We start from the raw sequence: 21,421 nt of genomic DNA, 5'->3' as shown, positions 1-21,421 counted from the left end.
GAAACTGCTATCCATACATTCTTCATAACACCAACCCTTCCACCCCCAAAGAAAGAGCTCCACTGGTACTAGGTAACAGCTGTATGTCATACTAGTGTATGACATATAGCAACATATGACATGGGCAATATAGCAGTCCAACAAAAAAGAAAAGTACATATAAAGGCACCATGTATGAAAACCAGTCCACAAGCAATTCTAGGCCTTGCATACAGGCAAGAAGCTACAGCTTCTTTAGGTAATATATACCTATTACTTTTAATTAACTTATAGAGAAGCAATTCATATATATTGGGGTTCCAATCTGGTACTAAGTAAAGCATATGGCAATAAAATATTAGATACTTTCTGGATCAAGTGCACTAGTCAAATGCAGTTACCAGAATAAGAAAAATTAAACATTTATAACAACCTAGAGTGGGAGAGTAAAAGTCATATTTAGAGCTCAAACTAGATTTACTGTCAGGCAGTAAACTGTTGAATACATATAATTAAGCATAAACAAAACAGTATTATGCTAACAAGACTTTAAGAGCAGCAGTGAGGTAAAAGACTAAAACTATCTTTCATTGCAGTGAACTCTTCTACATTTCAAGGGTGAGAACCATTTACGCTATACATGGTGCCATCTATTAGTCAAAATGTCAGTATTCCTACAAAGTGAAGAGCTGTGAGATAACGTAACAGGTTTTGAAAAAATCGTTAGTCTCACTTGAGAGCTAGAGCCCTCAAAAAGTAAAACAAAAGTAGTCACATGCATTTCTAAACAAAATCCAGTTCGGCTACTTCAGCTTAGATTTTCAGGCAAAAGAAAAAAGCATTTTTAAAATGTCTTTTGTGTTCTTTAGAAAACAAATGAGAAGCTTTCTTTTAATGAAAGAGTAATGGATTGTGGCTGAAGATCTGCAAACCTTCAGCTCTGACAGTATTGTGAATGGAAGATAATCATACAAAGGGAAAACTTCTAGAACCAACATAGCAACAAAATTGCCAACGACACAAGTGCCAAAAAAAGATCTAGTTTGGTGCCCTTAGTGGACAAACACAGAGCTGCAGGCATCTTGAGTAAAGAGCAGTTCAAAATGAATTTTCATCTTCTGTGAAGCCAAACATTACTGCAAAGTAGTTGCTCACTGCAAATACAGAAAAGTTCTGGATTCCCAAAGGAAAGATAAAAAGAAGTGGAGGAAAGAGTGGTACCAACATCACATTCTCCCCACTCATCAACACAAATTACACTGGAGACAGGACACCGATGTGTATTAAAACATAAGCTACAAATCATTAAAAAAACAAACCAAACCAAAACAAAAATAATACCAGGACTCCACAGCCTCTCTCTGCTGCACTGAGACAGCCTCAGACAGAACACAATGGTTAAAAACATAAAGCTGCCTCTAACGTGTCTATTAGGAAGCATGGTGCCTAGGATCAAAATCGAGGCATGGACTTAAACATCTCAAAATACAGACAACATCAGGCAAAACCTTTATCAAAAATAATTACAGTGCAAGTAATTTTAGAGTGCTGCTGAACTTCATTTTGCCAGTATAAATGAGTACAATAGTTTGTCAGTGCCCTTCCTGGTACTTAGAATTGTTAACTTTTTATTCCAAGTCATTATATTTTTTTAAGTCAAATGTATTTTTCAGATTGGAAAGTACAGAGAACTAAATATAATTTCCTGGAAATCTGAAGCAATTATTAAAGACAAATGCTTCCACTACATCTGAAAGCAAAAAAAAAGTTTCCCATGACAAATTTGCTTTCACCTAGCTAATAACATAATTTAGTAGCACAGTTCTACAGAAGTTTTTAATTCCAGACTGTTCTCTGAGCTACATGAAGCAATGAGATGCTTCAGACATGTCCTACTGCATGCTCGTAAGACTCCAAAATTAACAGTCTGGGGGGCCTACCAATTACTTCTAAACATTGGAAAGGCACAACAGTGAGACAGGTTCTGACACCCAACCAGTGCAGCAGCACGAAGTGAATATGTTGCACATATTCCCTTTAATGGTCTCTGGTCTACTGTATGTGCTAGAAAAATAGGGAGAAGTGGACAGAGTACATGTATGACACTACCAATCATTGTTATAAAGGTCCTCTTAGAGCAGCTAGCAGGGGGTTTAAGGCAGAGCAGAATATCATCTGCACCAGACTAGATTAGGATTGACAACTAAGAATCTATTATTAAAGTTATGCTGTTTTCTATCCCCAACATGGTTGTACAGGATAAACAAGCAATAGCAGCTAGACTCCTGCAAGAGCCAATGTAAAATGCTACGCTGGGCTCCCTAAGACTTATTGAAACCAGTAAACTATCAACATTCCTGGTCTTAGTGAGGAAAAAAAAAAACACACCCCCCACACCCCCCCCCAAACCGTCAGCCAATGAAACAAACAGAGGTAATAACACCCCTTCTTCCGATAAAAATATTCAGGCATTTGAAAATAAAAGCCATATATTGTTTGACTGCCAACTGCAATGTTTTCTCCAACTACTTGTTTTCCCAACAATTACCTTTCTTAAACCCACGTAGTCTTCCTCAGATAAAATTATGTTAGTGTTTTTTAATCTCTCTGCTCACAGCAATGTGTCTATAGGATCAATGCCATTAAGAGTTCCCATGTCCTTACTCAGAAGCCTGTAAGACGCCTGTAAGAAGTCTAAGTTTCTAAAGAACTAGTAAAGTCCAAGTGTTTGAATCTTCTACATGATCCTTTCTGTAGGTTGACTCTCAATGCATTTCTTTCAGTGTTTGTGCTTTCACAATGTAACACTGCACTTTAGTAAAAATGTATTATTTTCTTGTGCCATATGTACGGTTCAATGCACCCACATGCACACCGATGTCTTCACAACTGTCACATTCTTGTTGTGTCTCAAAACCACAAGAAATACTCTATAAGGACACAGAATGCAAGTTATACAAACGTAATTTATTCTCACAGAAATGCCCACTGTTCCTCTTGGGATTTTTTAAGTTAATTACACAAACAATTAAAGCAAGCCCTACTCTCTTCCTTACCCATAAAAAAAGGCTCTGACACGCAGTAGCAAATTAAAATTAAAAAAAAAAAAAAATAAAACCACAAACAAACAAAACACCCAACAAAGCCTGCCAGCTGAAGCAAGCCTCAACGCTGCCAGCTGCCCCTTAGAATACAAGTTGTTGCCCCAATGACAGATGGCCACACAGCTCACATGGCAATTCAAGAGCAGCTCCAGTTTTCAGCCCAGCATAATTAAGCCAGACAACTGCAATTCCCATTTACCTTAATATGCTGCCCTGAAAGATTAAAGCACCACCACAACCATATTTTGAGACATTCACTGATCCATGCCTTGAACAGAGATCAGCTGGGAGCACAGGACAAACGACAATTGAGAGCAACAACCCCCAGTTCAACCAGTTTTTATCCTGGGAGAAGCTGAGCGCTCGAGTAAATCCAGAAAGAAGACAGGTATTGTACTAAGAGAGACTGTATAGTTCAAAACTAGACTATACCACAGGAACCCAGAACCCAAGAACATCATGTTCAAATCTGTGCTTTGCCACAGATGTAGTTCCATGATAAAGTTAAACCAATTTAAGAGTACAATACTGCCAGAAAGGAGAATGCAGACCTTTTTCCATCAGCTCCCTCACACAGTGGCCAGTGATCGCACACGTGCACTGTCACCAAAACCAGAGGAAGGAAGAACTAAAGCACCACAGAGAAAATCCCTTTTGGTGGCCATCTGCAATTACACTGCTTCAACCAATGGTGAAACCATGCCTGCAGACTTCCGTGGTGACTTTGGGCAAATTACGTCATTTCTTCACACGTCCATTTCCCACAAGTGAAGTCAACAGTGGTACTTCACTACATGCCAGGTGTGCAATAAGTACAGCTACAGACATGACAAAGCCTGCAAGACACAAGAGTACCCCAAACATATTCAAATTAGTAAAACAACGGGGATCCTTTACCACTACCTGAAATTACTCTAAGTCATCACTAGAATCACTGTAAGAAAGGGTGTGATAAGAGACATTTCCCCACATTTACTGCAACCCCAACACAAGACCTTCAGGCAGAGGGGAAGGATTAAAGCTGAGTGCACCAATTAGTATCTTTTTATATTACTGAATGCTTCATCAGCTCTTTCCCAAGTAAGTTCTCAGCATATACAAAAAAAAAAGGATTTCTGTGAAGAGATCAGTAAGCTGGGAACCTTCTGGACTAGAAATTGCCCTTTAGCCTCACTGCACCCCCTGCATTACATTTATAATATTAGAAATACTGAAAGAGGAAACCACTTAATTACTCCTCTCATTTTAAAGAAAAAGAGTTAAATATGCACACATACATTTGAGTCTATTCTTAACAGAAAAAAGGCACTGAAAAAAGTTATTTCTTATTTAATTTAAACCCTAAGATCATTAAGTCTTTTACAGACTCTCGCTAACAGACATTTTATCTAGTTGGGGAGAAATGTTAAGGTTAAGAGAAAGGCTAGGTTAAGAGAAAGGACTACTTGGGAATTTTGTATCTGATAGGGGGGAGGAAGAGGCACGCCTTAGGAGGAAATGTATCACTTATCTATATTAATACAAAAGGAGCAGTTTGGGGTTTTTTTAACTGATCTACAAAACCAACACAAGCAGGATTTGTGGATACCAAGTTCTCAAGTCTTGCTATTCTGATCTGTCTCTCTTTGCCCCTTTCTCAAACCATGTTTTTATTTCACAAACTAGAGGAATTAAAATTCACTCTCTGTAGTACGTTTGGCCACTTCTGCAGTAATAAAGAAGTTGAGGGCAAGACTATATATCCCAGATATCTTACATAAGAAAACTTAACCAGGCTCCCAGCAAATATAATGCATACTTACTATTTATATTACTGAAAAGTATAACCTTTCTGCCAACAGGACTCTACACACAAATGTTAACAAAAATCATAGTGAATGTTTTAACACACAGTATATACACATAATTTTAGTGACTAGATCTGCATCAAAATATCACAAAGACACTAAAATACACCACTTCAGTTTGTCTTACTATTTAAAATCTGTTCATTAAACTTGCTCATTATGAAAGTGGTAATTATTTCCACCACTCAAGTGACAGAAGCAGTTGAAAATTTCTGCCTTGCCCAGCCATTACAGTGCTACTTCAACAGACTCTCTGTTTGCTAATAGTGGTAGTCCAGAGGAATGGTGGAGGTCCAGCCTCGCTGCCAAAGAAACATTGGGATGGCACCCAAAGCATATTTAGTATAAAAAAAAAATAAAAATAATAATAAAAAAAAATAATCACTGTGCCCAGCTCACTAGGATTTCAGAACGCTCAGCGTTTCAGCTACTGTTCTTGATTTCATAGAACTGTATAACATTTCTAAACCTTACACAAAAAAAACAACACACACACAGACTCCACAAGACTGGCAGTTCATATTCATGTTTGTGATCTCATTCTTTAAGAAAACTGAAATAAATGAAAGAAAAAAAAATTCAGTCTGTTGGGATTTACCCAAGAACATGGTAATTAATCCATTCTGACAGCATCAGTGGATGGCTGGTAATGCTCGGTAGGCCTTTCAAATAGAGAAGTGAAAAATAAATATTTTTCCATAGACTACCTATAACTTGCACTGTATTAATCACTATAAGAGCAACCCACAGCAGAGTGCACACCCAAGTCTTTAGTTTCTTAGAAGAGTTATCCAGAAAAACACAGGCTGAAAAATTCAAAAGGTAAATGTGAAAACTGATCTGAAACTGAACTACCACAAAACAGCCATATAGAAAATTTCAAATAAAATGTTGTAGAAAATTTATTTTTCCATTCTTCTTTTTCCCACATTATCCACATTTGTACAAATAATCTAACACTTCCTTTAAACTCACTTTTTATTTTCAGCCCAATTATGGAAGCTATAGCTAATAGCTATACTGGAGCAAGAAGCCCCTAAAATATAAAGCACTTATTCCAACATCAGCATGACCAATATATTTTCCTTTAAAATTATATATTAAGGTTATTTTGTCTATAACAGAAAATAAGAATAATTTCACCTTTTTTTAATACCAGAGAAGAAAAATAATAGGTTTAGACAAGACAGAGCTGTCAGAAAACACTATTTCCTGTTAACACTTCTAATGTTAACAAGCTCAGATGTTCAAATGTTACTTAGACAAAATGGGAAATCCAGCATCACATCGACATGTACAATGACAACTTTATCTTCAGAACAGAGCTTCATTAGACACCCCCTAAACCTCCTCAGGTATGCCTCTTTCAGTTCCTTAAACCTTTTAAAGGTAAAATTAAACAATGACAAGCATGCATACTGATACTGTCAAGTGTATCAACAGATTATTGATCACAAGCTGCTGATTGATGCACGCCTGCTCCTAAGAAATTTGGAAAGATATGAACGGGTCTAAACTCATTATCAAAGGCCACCTGAAGTCATTCTATTATCCATTTTCACACCCATTCTTCTTCTAATCATCCAGACAGCAACAGCAGCCCAAATCGTTTATCTCCTGCTTCCCCACTGATGTGCTTAGTTAGCCAAATGACTGCACATCTTGTGTTGAAGGAGGTTCTCTCAACAATCTGAAGCACATGCCTTAAAGGCTCAATTACTATATGGCTTTATATAGAGTTAAAAATGGAGCCAGAGAGGATGCTCCAAATGGATTGGAATAAAATGGTTCCTCTGTGATGAAAAACCCACTACCCATTTTCATATACTTCAACAATGCTAGACCTTCAGTCTTGCAACAACCAAGGTCATAAAGGATGGAGCTCGGCTATCTCCTATCCCTACCCATGATCTTGACTTGGGCAGTTGCAGTCAACACAGATCAAAACGGAGCAACTGAAATTCTAGACTAAACTCCCGTTTACTTTGAATAACTGGTCTTCAAATTATTATTGAAGAAGGTGAAGGGGCAAAACCTTTCTGCCAAAAGAAGATGGTCACAGATCTTACCATCTTTAGAGAAAGGTGAAGTGTTGCCAAAGACTAATATAACAACCATCTAAACAAAGTTGCTGTCATTCCTCCTTAAAGACAGCAACAACTTAAGGAAATAACAAACATTAATTTGAACAGCTACTATACACAATTTAAACTGATGACCCAACAGCATTTGGGTCATCTTTCTGGTCTCCTGCTTTCCCAATAGCCAGGAAAGGCTTACTTAGCCCTCAGCTCTTAGAAAAAATGATTCACATTGGAAGTTTTCCTTAGCTTCCAAAGGATAAAGTTTTTTCTGAAGGTATGTTGACAAACTTCACAACTATTGTTTCTCAAAGGACTACAGCAAGTCTGCAGCAAGGCCTATGTCTTAAGAAGACTGAATTCCAAGTTAAAAAGTCACACTTTTCGCTCCCTTTCCCAAGTATAAGAAGTTGGGAACTGTAAATCTTACCCAATATCTCCTAGAAAGCTCTCACTGGCCAAATAAGAATGAAAAATACGGAGGAAGCTTTATTTATTTGTCATATACACACAGGATCAGTAGTGCAGTAATTAAGTAACCAGACTCATCTGTGGGAGATGGGGAAATGAGGTAGATTCGAGACGCAGTTCTGAGTTTCTCTTTGGGAGTCTTAGAAATTCAGTAAGGCAGCAGGACAGGGTGGCAATATCTGACTACTGAAAAGTATTTTTCCAGATGTATTTAAGCAGTATTTTAGATTTTTAATAATTACTGATGAACCAGATTGGATAGCTACGTATTTACTGTCGCAAAAAAATCAAATTTCAAACAAGAACTAAGCACTAAAAAGAAAAAATATCGATTGTTTTACCTTTCATGCCATTTCAGATCAAATTCAAGTGCCATTTGTGGTCAATGGGAATCTGTCAGGTACCCAGGATTTCAGTGGGCTTTGAATCACAGAATCACATAACATTCAAAAGCATTACTGCAGTTAGAAAGATTTCAATCACCAAGCATCTTCTGAAAGAACTCAAAGTAAAGCCTACTTCTTTAAAAACAAGAAAAGTATACCAATACAGTGTGAAACAAACTATTTATTTGTGATATTTTAAAATGCAGGAGTAAAGCTTTTGTAAATTTTACTGAAGAAAAACAAACACACCTGGTAATTATAACATCTGACTGATTCTTCATGGTAGCATCTTTGTAGTATTCACTCCTTCAACAAGGCAGGGTCTCAAAACAGCAACAATACAGGAAACACTGGCAAAGTCCTCATGTTACTGTTGTATAGATACACCCAAACTAGCTTGGGGACAGAAACTGCCTTATTGTTTTAGCCAAGGCACTCCAGCAGGTCTAACAATCCACATGGAGAAGGGAGTGCCTTGAAAGAGCGTAATGAAAGAGGGTCAAGCTAACTCAAATTACCTTCCATTTGCCACAGACTAAGAGCATACACATGAACAATTACTGTGAATCAGATACCACAGATCAGCTGACATATGGTAACCTGTCATCCTACAATAACCTATCCAAATACAAAGATAGCTTGAAATTTAGACGGGCTGTAGAGATACAACTCACCCCTATTCAGAACGCAAGAGGCTAAACTCTCCAACCTTTGCTTCTAGATGCCTAAGCTGAAAACAAGCAACAAAAGAGAACCCACAAATCAGAGCCCTTAAGGCAAACAGGCTGTTTCCAAACACTACAAACTGGGATTACCAAAAGGAAATAGTTACTGTAACATGACCTATTCACGCTAACCAGTCCTTTGGTATAAAAGCATGCACACAGCATGACGACCATGAGACTGCAAATTCAGCTCTTCTGCTGGTCTGGACAATGGTTATTTAAAACAAGTGTAATAATTTCAAGTAGTCGGTAATTTTGCCTCGCGATGGCAATTCACAGCAGGACAAAACCCAAGCTTTTGCTTCCCAATCTCATTCCCAGGAACATTTGTTTCTTTATGCTGTGTTCAGGAGCTAAGAACTGAACAGTTCTTTGGAACATAATAGGACTATCCCCCCAGTGGCCTACAGCTAGAACAACCCACATGTACTCTTACTGTTCACCCCCAGTATTTTCTCAGCCCAATGGCAATGTCTGAGAAGAGGTTTAGTTGATTTTAAAAATCAGTTTTCACTAATAAAACCATCAAACAAACAACCCTAAACCAAACACCTACCAAGGTCAATGAAGCCAAGCAGAACAGAAAAATCTGAGGAAAAACTTTATATACTTTACCAACACTAGACTGGCACTCACATGACAGAGCTATACAGCTGAATCAGTTTTTTGGAACACAGAACCAGTTGCTCAAGAAGATAAACACTACTATTATTTTGATATCAGAATTCTAGTAATATCCATATGTATTGGAACAATATTTCTATACACTTTTGCTGAATAAACTAAGTAGAGTCAAGAAAATAAAGCCACTTATCAGAAACAAACCTAGGAGCCTCAGCAACATTCCTAGGCAGAAAAACACTATGCAGTAAGTTTGAGCTCCTAGAACAAAGCTCTGCCTGAACTCTCACATTTATGAGATCAGGAGGGACCTGACAAACCTGGAAATGGAGTGGAAACTGCAGGTTTCTGTTACAACGAACAGTAGGTTTCATTGTACGTATCATAGCACGTATCGCAGAACAGAACCACGGCAGCATTTCGACAGCTCCTCTCAAATGGACAGGACCAACACCACCCGCTGCAAGGCTCCAGTCTCACATGACAGACAGCTCAACTAACCTGACCTTGGCTGCAAGGATGATGGGCAGCTCCCCTTCCTTCCTCCCACTCCCAACTGCAGACCTGACGACCACTTCTCTTACACGCCCACCAACTCTGCAGTTAGTTCAAAGAGCTACAGCAGCAGATAACTATTCAGGGTGTTTTGGAGGCTTAGTTTCCGTGGTGATCTGGTTCAGGGAGCTACAAATGCCAATGAAACGCAGGGGATAAGAACCCAAGGCTAAAACCAGGAATAATGGAATGACCCCTTTCTCTAGCAACCAGGCTTTAAAATTAGTTATCATGTCAAAATTCAACTAAAGGAAGTATCTCAGAGCAGAGCATAACAATCCCTAAAAGCCTACTAAAAGGACTGTATATTTTAGAAATATTTACTTATTGTTTGTGTCCTCCCGTCTTCTAGGTATGGATGAACAACATTTTAAGAATGGGTACAGTACAACCAGCAAAACTTAGTTATTGTGAAGAACCACAATAACCGCCACTCAAGTTATCTTTGAAGAAGTATTCCGGATTCAGAGATTTTAATCATCTGAAAAAAAGTTCACTAAACTTTCTAATAGGAAGCACAATTTCAGTGATAGGAGATTCCTCTAAGGTGGTGTTCTTTACTTTAGAATCTACATCTAGATCTTGTTCCCCTCTTTTAAAAAAAAAGTATTTTAAATCCTTGTGAAAGTAGCAACATAAAAGCAGAATTTTGATAGATGTTCAGTGATTTCACTGTATTTTTTAGTTTGCTTTCTCCCCCCCTTCATCAATAAGTGAAGGACTCAGACTAAAATCCTAGGCTGTATTCAGATATTACAGTTTAGTACCACAAACAGTAACAAAAATCACCAAGTACACTTCCCCTTGTATTCAAGGGCTGAACAGAGAAACACCACATAAGCAAGAAACAAACAGAAGTAATTAACAACCAGAAAACATGAGAGGATTAGGTAACAACAAAGTCAACTGAACAAACCTTTCATTTTCTCTGTTTCTCTTAGTTCAGCCATGTTTTCCTCTCTTCTTCCCTTCTATTGTCCACACATTGCACAGTTTTGATTTACTTTTTCTACACCTCTATTATAATATGTTAGGCTAAATACGTTTAACCAGCACAATTTAGAAATTCTTAGAGGCACAGAACACCTTCTCTTCCCAGCAGACCAAACAGTTCACAGCCAAGAGCTGTAAGAGGAAGTTTAAGGGCTGCCACAGGTGACCCACGTTACAGCACACCTGGTGCATACTCACTCCCTTCACAGAAGCAACTCAGAGTAGAGGATGGGCCAAACGAGTTGTCCTTGATTCAGTGGCCTCCCCAATGACACTGCTGTGCACATCAAGAGTTAAGTGTCCTTACTGGGCCAAATAAACACAGGGGCATAGCAGGCACCCTGCATGTGCACTGCAAATCCAGCCCTTGCCAGGCACACCAGATTTACTGCGCTGGTGAGGAACGGCCGATGGAAAGCAAGCTGCGAGCCTGATGTTCCCAGGCAGCTGCTGTGCTGACAAAGCATTCACAGTGCTCCAATTCTATACATATATCATTAAATCCTCCATATCCAGTGCACAAAATGTTTATTACACTTAATGCCCTGCACACCTGCAGTAAATGCCTGACACACGTTGGACAGCTTTGGCCTAGTCCATGACTGTGATGCCCACGGGAGGCACCAGAGCCAGAGGGGGACACAGAACATAAACTTTCCCCAAAGCAGAAAGATAGCAAACAGACCAATGTAGGAGACTTCATTACCTCTTTACTTAAACCATTGGGCTGTGTTACAAGTTCTTAAAACATAGAAACTAAATTAAAAAAAAAAAAAAAAGGGTATTTCTGGAAAACTATAACAGATGTTAATAGCCTTATAAATGATCAAACTTATGGGCAATGAACATTACTGTGTATACCAAGAACAAATACACTTGGTTCTGATCTCTCCAAATCAGATACAAAGCTTTAGCATAAATTTAAGCACTTGTCCTACATTAAGGACAACAAGACATATCCAGACACTCCTTTGTACTCTGTGATACAGTATCAGGCTTTGGAAAACACAAGTTGAAAGTACCAAATTTATAGATTCTAAACTTTTACCTGTAAGATATGCTTTGTAAACTTTTCATTGCAGAAACAAGGATTACATATCCAGATGTAAATATATCTTTTCCCAGCCTAGGACTCTCTTTTAAGGAATATGGAAAAGCCTGAATTAGACTTCTTCCACCTGGAGCAACTGATGCCTGTCTTCTTGACTTCTTGCCATAAGGGATGATCCTACAAAAACTGAAACCAATTTAGGTATTCTGATGCAAGTCTGGGCATTTGCTTCAGAATAAGAGTCATTTAATTCAGTTACTGCTATGACCCAGCACACACCAATATAAGGCCTTTGGCGCACATATTAAAAAAAAAATAATAATCACACACATGCACTTGAAATACAGCCAAATAAAGACTCCTTAGCTTTCCTGAGATACTTATCTCAACATTAGAGAATTCAGGCTTTGCGAGCAAGAAATCAACTGGAGCTTAGTTTCTACATGTCTGTGTCCTACACAGCCTAACCTACTCTTTTCCCCAGTACTTCAAGTCCTCATGTCCCCTATACAGACAAATGACTAATTCAATTACCTTGTGTGCTGACAGGCCAGCTGGTTGCTGCTTCTTGGCATGGGTAGAGAGGGTAAGTTACAAATGTCTTTCCCTCATTGTCTTCTTCCTCTGCCCAGCCAACAATTTCCACAAAACTTAAGAACTTCACACCCCTTTGTCAAATCTCTTTGAAATGAGCTAACAAGTTCAGAAGTTTCCAAGGGACAGACAGACTGTATGTGTGCGTATGTCTTGTTTTCTTTGGAAAATAAATGGGGGGGCAAGGGGTGAGAAAATTTGCAAGGTAGGTTTACAGGTTATATTTATTAAATATGTCTCAACTCCAGAAGTATTGACCCAGCTTAACCCAGTCTACACCAGAGCTGCCAGAGTCCCACCACACCCACAAGCATTCAGTGTTATCCCTTCCCTTCTACTGGTGCTTGTGCCAAAAATCAACCTAGGAGGAAAAAAAAAAAAAAAAAGCAGCTAGCGTTTGGCGCAGGCAGCTCCAGAGCCAGCTCACTGCCTTGTCACATGGACACTGCTACCACGCAAAAGGAACACGCAGGTTTGTGACAGACGCAGCTGCCATGGTGCTACACATTTGGTACTTAACAGCAGACAGGATCCTACCCTAAAAGCACTTAATACTGGACCATGAAGCCCAGAACCTCATTAGTACCATACCCAGTAATGTGCTGATGCTATAAAGAAACACATATGCACTAATGTAGCTATTATTTTGAGAACAGAAAAAAGAAAAAAAAAAAAATCAGGTGTGACAGCTCTGAGGTCAACAATTTTAGCTGCATTTTGGACACTTTTTTTTTTCAATAAGTGTTTAACTTTGTCTTCTTAAAACCATAGCCAAATCTATACCCTCAAGAAAAAAAAAAAAAAGGTACTATAAGCAAACACAGGAATATTCAAACACAGACATCATCCAGTCCAGACGTCCTTTTGGGTAGACCATTGTCCTAAAGAAAATGAAAGGACCCATCTATTCTGTATCCTTCATGCAGAATTCCAAAACCACAGAATAAACCACTGGCAACCCCACTGGTGAAAGGGGACGGATCAGGAGGAAGAAGGTAAAACAGAAGGAGCATAGTACAGCCAGAGTGGCTAATTTAGATGGAGGGAGGTGTGAACAGCAGAACATAAGGCAAAACATCTTGGGAAGTATATCCTGATGACATCTTATTTTGGCTGTACAACACAGTGAGTTTGGGAAAGAAAAATTTTATCTGCAATCATTTATGATTTCCCACACTAATCAGAGTATAAGTACATAAGCATTGTTTATCAATGTATAATATAGGTAGCATAATCATGCACTCATTAGATCTATTCATATTACATACATAAAATATATTAAAGCAAGAATTGCTTCACAATATAAAACACAGCTTTGTGTGATTTTAAAACCCTTACTAGGAACCTTTGATGGAAGATTCTTATAAAATCAGTTTTTCCTAGTGATCTATTTTAATAACAGGAGTCAAAACTTAATTTTTACCCAGTGGTGAAAAGGTAACAGCTGTTATACAGTTGCAAACACTGCCTACTTACACAGCATTAAATAATAAATAAAGCTCAAGACCTAGTACACGTTTTACTAAGCAATCTACTTTAATGATATGAAAGAATAAGTTCTGAAGATTAACTGTGCTACACTATCAACACTGCTCCATGATATTTGTACTTATAACTACTATGCTGTAATATGAAGAAGGAAATAAATTAATAATAGCAAAGAATAATATTAATTTAATCACAGCTGCACTCATGTTATCCAATAACAATTTTTAAAAACAAATTTAATCTAAGTTTAATAGAAACCCTTTCATAATAACTTACACAGCTTCTCTTGTAAAGCCTTTTTTAAGATGACCTACATTGCTTGGGAATAAAGGTGAAAAAAGTCCCCACTGACTTGTATGGCATAGTCTAACCCTAGTATATTAGCTTATAATTTCATTGTGTTATTCATCATCCTTTAGAGTAACAGCCCTGCACAAAGTGATCAATGTCACGAGTAAAACTGGCATTAGCTTCCCAAAATAGTGGATCAGACCTTGCAAGTTCTGAGACAGGAATAGGAACTGCACCAGAGATACTCCAAATGTAGAAACAACACTAATAACAAAAGACCCTAATGCTGTTGATACATTTTTGGGCCGAGCACAACTGACCTTCAAAAATGCAAGAAAAAAGCTAGCAGTGATCTATATGGAACAGTAATTTCAGCAAACTGTGGAACTTGATTTTGTTACAATTCTATCACCACTGACTGGTAAACAGCAATGAAAAATCTAAAAAAATAAAAATGTAGGTGAATGTAGAGTTCCACATAAAGTCAGAGTAATACAAATAAATCACAGCCTCGTATTTGAACAGGAAAACTTTCTGCCTGTGTCTTTAGCAATTTAATAACATATGAACAATTTGAGACAAGCAGTCCAATGTAAAACTGAATAATCACAGCATTTAATCCATAAGCACACCTTTACAGATGCCTTTTAGTAGTTATATTTTCATCTGTTTAAAAAAAAAAGTAAACCGTGGGGTTGAAAAAAAATCCATATTCTCCATATGAAACATGATGAAAATCCTCAGTGCACGTAATTGAGATGAGGAAGTTATTTTCCTCGGTTTTTGTTGTTTGTTTGTTTTTTGTTTTGTTTTTAAATATCAGTATACCAGAGAAGTCATTTTAATTATATAATTACTGAAGATTTTGGAAGGTTTACACAAGACCCATAATTGGGCATAAGACATCACATCCTCTAGTTTATACACAGCAATCTGGTCTGGGTAACATTCTTTGCTCTGACCAATGTGTGCGGGGGGGGGGGGGGGGAAGGAAGGGGAGGGAGGAGGATTGAAGAATTAAAAATACTTCCTCAGACTAAATTTTCTTTACTTCGTTTGCTTAAAAAGCTTTGATTGCATAAAACGCACTAAAATATTTATCATTATGCATCTCCGTAGTTAAAATACCTCATTCTCAATGTGATATCCTAGATACTCAAACAAAAGACATTCAGATGACAATGAAGGCTTTTTTTTATTTTAAGAAGACATTTGTACATCTAAAACTGCACCACAGATCAGTCTCCTTTATCATGCCAGAGTTGTGACAGCCAACGCATAAAAAATTAAAATCCAATCCACCAGATAAGACATGCAAAATGTCTCCTCCAATCCCACCCCCATCTCGCCCTCAAAAAAAAGAAAAGCCAGCCCTGCACATACGGAGCACACGCACACTCGCACCCCAAGAGCCACCATCGGGGCGACAGTGCCAGGGCTGGGGGACCGCCACCCCCTCTCCCCCCCCGGACCCCAGCACCAGCGACCCCGCTCCGGGCTCCAAGAGGGGAGGAATAATCCCACCTCGCCGCTTCGCCAGCCCCTCAGACAATGGTGCTTTCCCCCATTAGCTCCGAATTGTCAACATTTTTGCGCTAGGCCCCGGCCCCGGCGGCGCGGGCGGACCCGCCGGGCAGGGCTGAGGCGCGGGGGGCCGGAGCCCCCGTTCCAGTGCGGCCGGCTCGGGGCCGCCGGGTGCCGCGGCGGGGGGGGAGGAGGGGGGGGGGGGCGCGGGGAGAAAAGGAGGCGGTGTGGCTGAGGTAAATAAATGGCCGATCAGCCACGGCCCGCGCCCCCCCGCCGGGCGCTGTAACCGAAGCCCGGGAGCCGAACTGCGCAGCAAACATTGCGCGGCGGGGGCTCGGCGAGACCCGGGCCGCCGCCCCCGGACACCATTTCGCCCACGGCAGCGAGGAAGGTGTCGGCGCAAGTTGCCCAGCACCGGCGCCCCCCCGCCCCGCAGCCCCCCGGGCGGCGCTCCCGCTCCCCCCGCACCCCGCGGCTCTCCCGCGTCACCTCTCCCGCGTCACCTCTCCCCTCCGCCGGCCCGGGGGCCCAGCCCGCAGCTCCCCGCGGGGAGGCACCGGCTTCCCCGGGCGAAGGCGGCTCGCCTCCCCGCAGCCCCCGGGGACGGGGCGAAAGGTTGGGGGGCCATTCGGCCCGCTCCGTTCCGAGGGGCTGGCGGCGATCGGCTCCCCCCTCCCCGGCGGGCGTGGGAGCGCGGCCGGGGAAAGGGCCGAGCCCCCGCCTCCCTCCCGTTCGGCGGCAGGGCAGCAGCCCCGAGCCGGGGCAGAGCCCAAGCCAAACAAAGCGCGGCCTGAGCGGGAGCCAAGGGTGAAGCAGCCTGGGCTTTTCCTGCCGGTGCCCAGCCGGGCGCGGCGAGGCCCAGCGCCGCCGAACCCCGCGCAGGCCCCCGATCGGCGCGGCGGCGCTCGGCTTACCCCGATCCCCGGCGGCGGCGGCGGCGTTGTTCCTCTCCTGCTGCTGCTGCACCGGGCGCGGCCTGGACACTCGCCTGGGTCTCCTGTTGGCGGCTCGGACCGAGTTCATTTGCCGACTCGTGTGGGTAGCGGGAGGGGAGGGGGGAATCCTCCGGCAACCGATGCCTCGTCGGGGAGGAGGGAGAAAGAGGGAGCCCCGGGGCGGCCGCCTCGCAGCAGCGGGCAGCAGGGAAGGAGGGGGGGTGTCCAGGCGCGGGTCCCGCCGCCGCTGCTGCCGGCTCGCTCGAGAGGCAGAGGAGCCGCCAGCCGCTGCCTCTCCCGAGCGCTGGCTGTGGGGGACGATCGCGCCGCGGGCCCCCTCCCCGACCCCCCCGAAAATCCCTCTCTTAAAGGAGCCCCGCGGTCCTGCTCGTCTCAAGCCCGTCGCTGCTCCGTGGCAGGAGGAGCCATTGACACTGCCAGAGACACACACTCACGGGGAGGCAGCTGCTAGAGGCCGTGCTCCGCCAATCGCCGCCTCCCACACAGGCGGCTGGCGGCGGGGCGGCCAATCCTCGCGCCTCTTGTATGGGGCGCGGGGTGGGGAGGGGCGGGCGAGCGGCTCGGCGCGGGGTGGGGTGGCGGAGCGGGATATAAGGGCCGGGGAGGCGGGTGACGGCGGCTGCGTGGGGCGGTGCGAGCGGCCATGGTGGGGTTGGTGCTCTGGCTCGGTGGGCGCCGTTGCAGCGTGAGGAGATGGCGCGGGAGCCGGACCTGAGGCGGGCGGTGGCGGGCTCTGTGAGGGCAGCCCGGGTGCGTGTCACTGCCGGCCCGCTCCTCAGCTGCTGCTGGGGCCTTGGCGGAGCCTTCCTGTGGGGAGCGCGGCGGGAGTGTGAGGGGCCTGAGGGCCCGCAGCCCTTTGCTGAGGCCGGGTGTGCCACGGGAGGGAAGGAGGTAACATCTGCTGGAAGTGCCTGGCGGTGTGACCGAGGGCCCTGGTCACACTGCCTTGGGTGTGGGCTCAGCCATGGGGCGGTCTGCGCTGGAGGTGCCGTTTTCTTTCGGTTTCCATGTATTGTCTCATTTTCTGACTGGTTGGTAACAGCTTTTTCACTCAGGGAATGTATATGTTCCTCGGCTAGTGTCCGCACTTGGGCTTGTGTTACCTCTTACTACTGCACCGATATGCTGCTTATCTTGGGCTGGCAGTTTAGACAGTGGATGTGGCTTCTCCTACTTTATTATATTTGCCGTGTTGGTGTTCTGCTGATAGGCTGAGAGGAAAAAAAAAATAGAAGTTAGCTGTGCTTTTTTCCTTTTCAGAAATCACTCAGTAAAGTGGACAGTAAAATCCAAGAAGTAAGGAAGATTTCTTCTCTTTGCAGGGTTGCTCAGGAATCTGCTTTTAACACTGCAAAGGTGGGTTTGTGTGTAGTCCTATTTAAATTAAGCACTTGGAGTCTGCAGGACTAGGGCCCTTGTCTGTGCCTGAAAAGCGGAAGTGAATTATCTGGTATAAAGTGTAAATAAATGGTAGTAATTAAAAACATGTTAGGCAGAAGCTTGTTCAAAGCTGACAAGTGAAGGTATAATGTAACTGTAGGAAACAGCAGCTTTAAATAAGCCTTAAAAACGTGTATACTTGTGTTTCTAAAATAAATGACAGTGAAATTGTACTTTTAAGTTCATATCAGACCAGAAAAAAAATGTATGAGGACTCTTATAGTACCTGTTAAGGAGTATTTCTTAGTATTTTGTTGCCATGAGGAATGATTGGAGAAACAGTGGTGAATTGTTTTCCGTGCCTCAGAAAAATAATTCTTGCTACTTTCTCTAACAGTAGGGGAAGAAATAATGAAGCTAAGCTCTTGTGAAAAGAATTTCACAGGCAAAGAGAATAAATGTCACTGCTTTTGGAGCCGTACTCTCATTCTCTTACAATGATTACCAGGTTAGTGTATTAAACATTCAGGAGAGCTACACAATATATCTTAAAAATACATTTTCCTTCTGATAGCATTGTGAAACTGCTTTAACTTTTTAATGAAAAGAATGACCATACATAAGAACTGTGCCAAGCTTACTGTTTCATGTATAGGGATTTTCACATTTTACAAAGCTATAGTCTTTAAAGTATAGTATTTTAATAGTCTAACTGCTTTTCTATTTGACAGTTCTAATTGTGGCCTGCTCACTAACATATAGCCAATGAATTCTTAGCATCACATGGTTACCTTAAATTGCTCAGTATTGGTGTACTCCAAACTTCTAGCACTGTCTAAATCTTTGAAAACCTGTGGAAGGGTCAAGACAGATGACAGGCTAGTTTTCACCTAAAGCATATAAGAATCTAAAGCTTCTGATATTAGAATAAAACTTTGTTGAAAACTTAAATCAGAGCAGGCTTTAGATTTTCTTAAAGTCTTGAACTAACTGGAAAACAAATTATGTCTTGGCCAAAATATGCTTTTTGTAATTGACTTCTTAAGGTGGTGACTTGTGTTAGGAATGTGATTATGGGAGCCTGGCAAAACTTACTGTAAATGGGGAAAAATGTATAAGCATTTCCAATATGTAGTCTCACCGACTTAACCAAAATATGTTTAGACCCTGTAGGCTGAGTAGGTCAAATTTATGAAGTTACTAAATAGAGAAATAATTACAGTGCTCTTGTCTATGCTTTGGAAGGCCAGACATTAGCCTGAAAACATGTCAAAACAGTTTTGATGAGAACTCTGTATCTCTTCTCATAACAATATTAAATCTATCATATCTGATTTGTGACAATGGGACTTGGTCACTGTAATTTCAGTTTTGTAAGTCATTTTTTTAAATGTTGTACTTAGCTATCCTGTGCCTCCATTGCCACTGTATAGCCTAAGAGGAAAAACACTTTTCTGTGATGAAAGTGACACTGGAAGTCCAAAGTAATATTAAGGCTTTTTTATATTGGCCACAGTGGAGATGCTTTAAGCTGTCCTGTATGGTGTACTAATAAACCATTTCTGAATGTGAGTGTAATTTATACTGGCAAGATATTCTTGCCTTTGTCAAGGCAGCTTTTTATTTAAATTGGGAAGAGAGGGAATGGAAAGTGGAACCTAACTGTACTGTGATTTTTTTGCATAATTGTCCACAATATAAATGCCTGCTAGACTGGTTATGTTGGCCACAAATCACCTTTTGGTGACCCATGAACAACTTCACATTATGAACAGAAAGGCATAAGACCTGGGTGAAGATTACTTGGAGCATTTGCAGCATAAGACATTTGGGCAGAGTTGTCAATGCTAGATCGCTGTGTGAGACTTCACTTCTTCTAAGCTGCACAGAGTTCCAAATGTATATGTATTTACACGTTAATAATATTTGGTTCTCCATATGTATGTGAAGAGTTGGGTGCTACTTTGAAGAGATCACCTTCCTTTCTGCATGGAGGAAGGGATGCCACAAGGTGCTTAGTGATAATAACAGTAACTTGTTAATTATGTGTAACATAGAATAGTTAGAGCTTTGTAGCTAATGAGACAGCTTCACAGAGAGAAGTAGTGCAAGCTGTAGTGATGGAAATTCTGTTTGTGAGGGTGATGTGGAGAGATGGAAGAGTGACTTTGATTCAGCTGACTTGTGCTGAAGTAAAGACAGTTAAAACAGCTTGAAGATCTGATCAAGGTAATGGAACAGCTGAGTATTTGTTTTCTAGACTCTCAGTAGAGAGTAGATGAGAAACTAGAGATGGTGGGGACATAGAATAAGCAGGATTGGGAAATGGGTGTGGGGCAGTGTAAGACTGTGAAGTCAGCAAGGCTGATTTAGGCCAGGGTGATCTGCAGGAGTCACTACTGTTGTAGTCCCTTACAATGCACACATCCACTAGCGACCTGAAAAGCCTTCCTTCAGAGACTGTTAGAGAAATGCTTTGAACACGGGACAGATTCAGGTAAGTTATGATCCTTACTTGCCCTGAGGTTGTGAGTGTTGCCTTAACAGTTGATCAAAACAAGTCTGGGATAATAGATTTCAATGAATGGTGATCTGTGGGTTACTTCTAAGGGGTTCCCAAAAAGATAAGAACAGACTTCAACTTGTATTGAAAGGTCTAAAGCTCTATTGGAAAATTGTTCAGAAACTGCAAATTGAGGGTGGGGAGGGGGGAAACAAACACACCACTAAATCACTGGATTGTGCATTTTCCATTTAATTATAGTATTCTCACTAGCTTTTGCTTCCTGATGTTTGTGAGAGAGCAAGAAACACCTTGAGAGCACTGTTGCAGTTTGTCACACAAAGCCCACTGCAGAGCCTTTAGCTATGTCTCATGGATTTGAGGGAGAAACACAAGAAGTCAGGTTTTTATCGTGCTTTTTAATCAGTTCAAATGGCTTTGCAAAGGAGCCACATGTCTAACCATCTCCTTACAGATGAAAGTAAAGCAAAAAGGGCTGAAATTACTTGTCCAAGAGCATTTACAGGTTATTAACAGAGCCAGGAATAGAACCCATGGTACAGGAGTCCTTATCTAAGGGTTTCTCTACAGTGTCATATTACTGCTTTGAGAAGCATAAGACCTTTGCCTATTATTTCTGTCTCATAAGCTGTTAATATATCCCAGGACTAAAAATACTGCATTGAAGATTTTGGACTAACCTGGTGTGGACTACTGGCTTGAAATTCTTTAAACCTAGAGGGTAGTTTCTTACAAGCTTGGAAGCCTTTCAGAAATGGTGATACCTAGAACTGGTTGAACCTGCTTGCTCTGGCAGCTCAAAAATACTAATGCTGTTTTATTGCATTTTATCTGTCAATTCCTCTGAG

At 41.6% G+C, this 21,421-nt stretch overlaps 2 protein-coding genes across 10 annotated transcripts in view; one reads left to right on the top strand and one right to left on the bottom strand.

The window, feature by feature from the left end:
* FBXO11 (F-box protein 11) overlaps positions 1–17,076 on the bottom strand; it is a 79,278-nt gene extending 62,202 nt beyond the window's left edge. For both annotated transcript variants that reach the window (XM_082049338.1, XM_082049339.1), the window contains exon 1: positions 16,628–17,076. In XM_082049338.1, the coding sequence (XP_081905464.1) occupies positions 16,628–16,736 (109 nt within the window). In that variant the 5' untranslated portion in view covers positions 16,737–17,076. The remainder of the gene's footprint in view (positions 1–16,627) is intronic.
* A 219-nt stretch (positions 17,077–17,295) lies between these two features.
* The window catches only part of LOC309437717 (uncharacterized protein), a 38,048-nt gene continuing 33,922 nt past the window's right edge, over positions 17,296–21,421 (top strand). For 4 of the 8 annotated variants that reach the window (XR_014183606.1, XR_014183607.1, XR_014183608.1 and 1 more), the window contains exons 1-2: positions 17,313–18,025; positions 18,447–18,557. Coding sequence is in view for 1 of the 8 variants with exons in the window: in XM_082048392.1 (XP_081904518.1) it covers positions 17,363–17,419; positions 17,930–18,025 (153 nt within the window). In the remaining 7 variants the exon portion in view is untranslated. Of the gene's footprint in view, positions 18,026–18,446; positions 18,558–21,421 lie in introns of all 8 variants that reach the window. The other 4 variants (XR_014183605.1, XM_082048392.1, XR_014183604.1 and 1 more) reach the window with 3 other exon arrangements.

This window comes from Streptopelia decaocto, assembly GCF_964273445.1.
Source record: "Streptopelia decaocto genome assembly, chromosome: 3".
Lineage (NCBI taxonomy): Eukaryota > Metazoa > Chordata > Aves > Columbiformes > Columbidae > Streptopelia > Streptopelia decaocto.
Note: the sequence above shows the minus strand (reverse complement) of the source record. Positions and strands in the feature narration are given on the sequence as shown.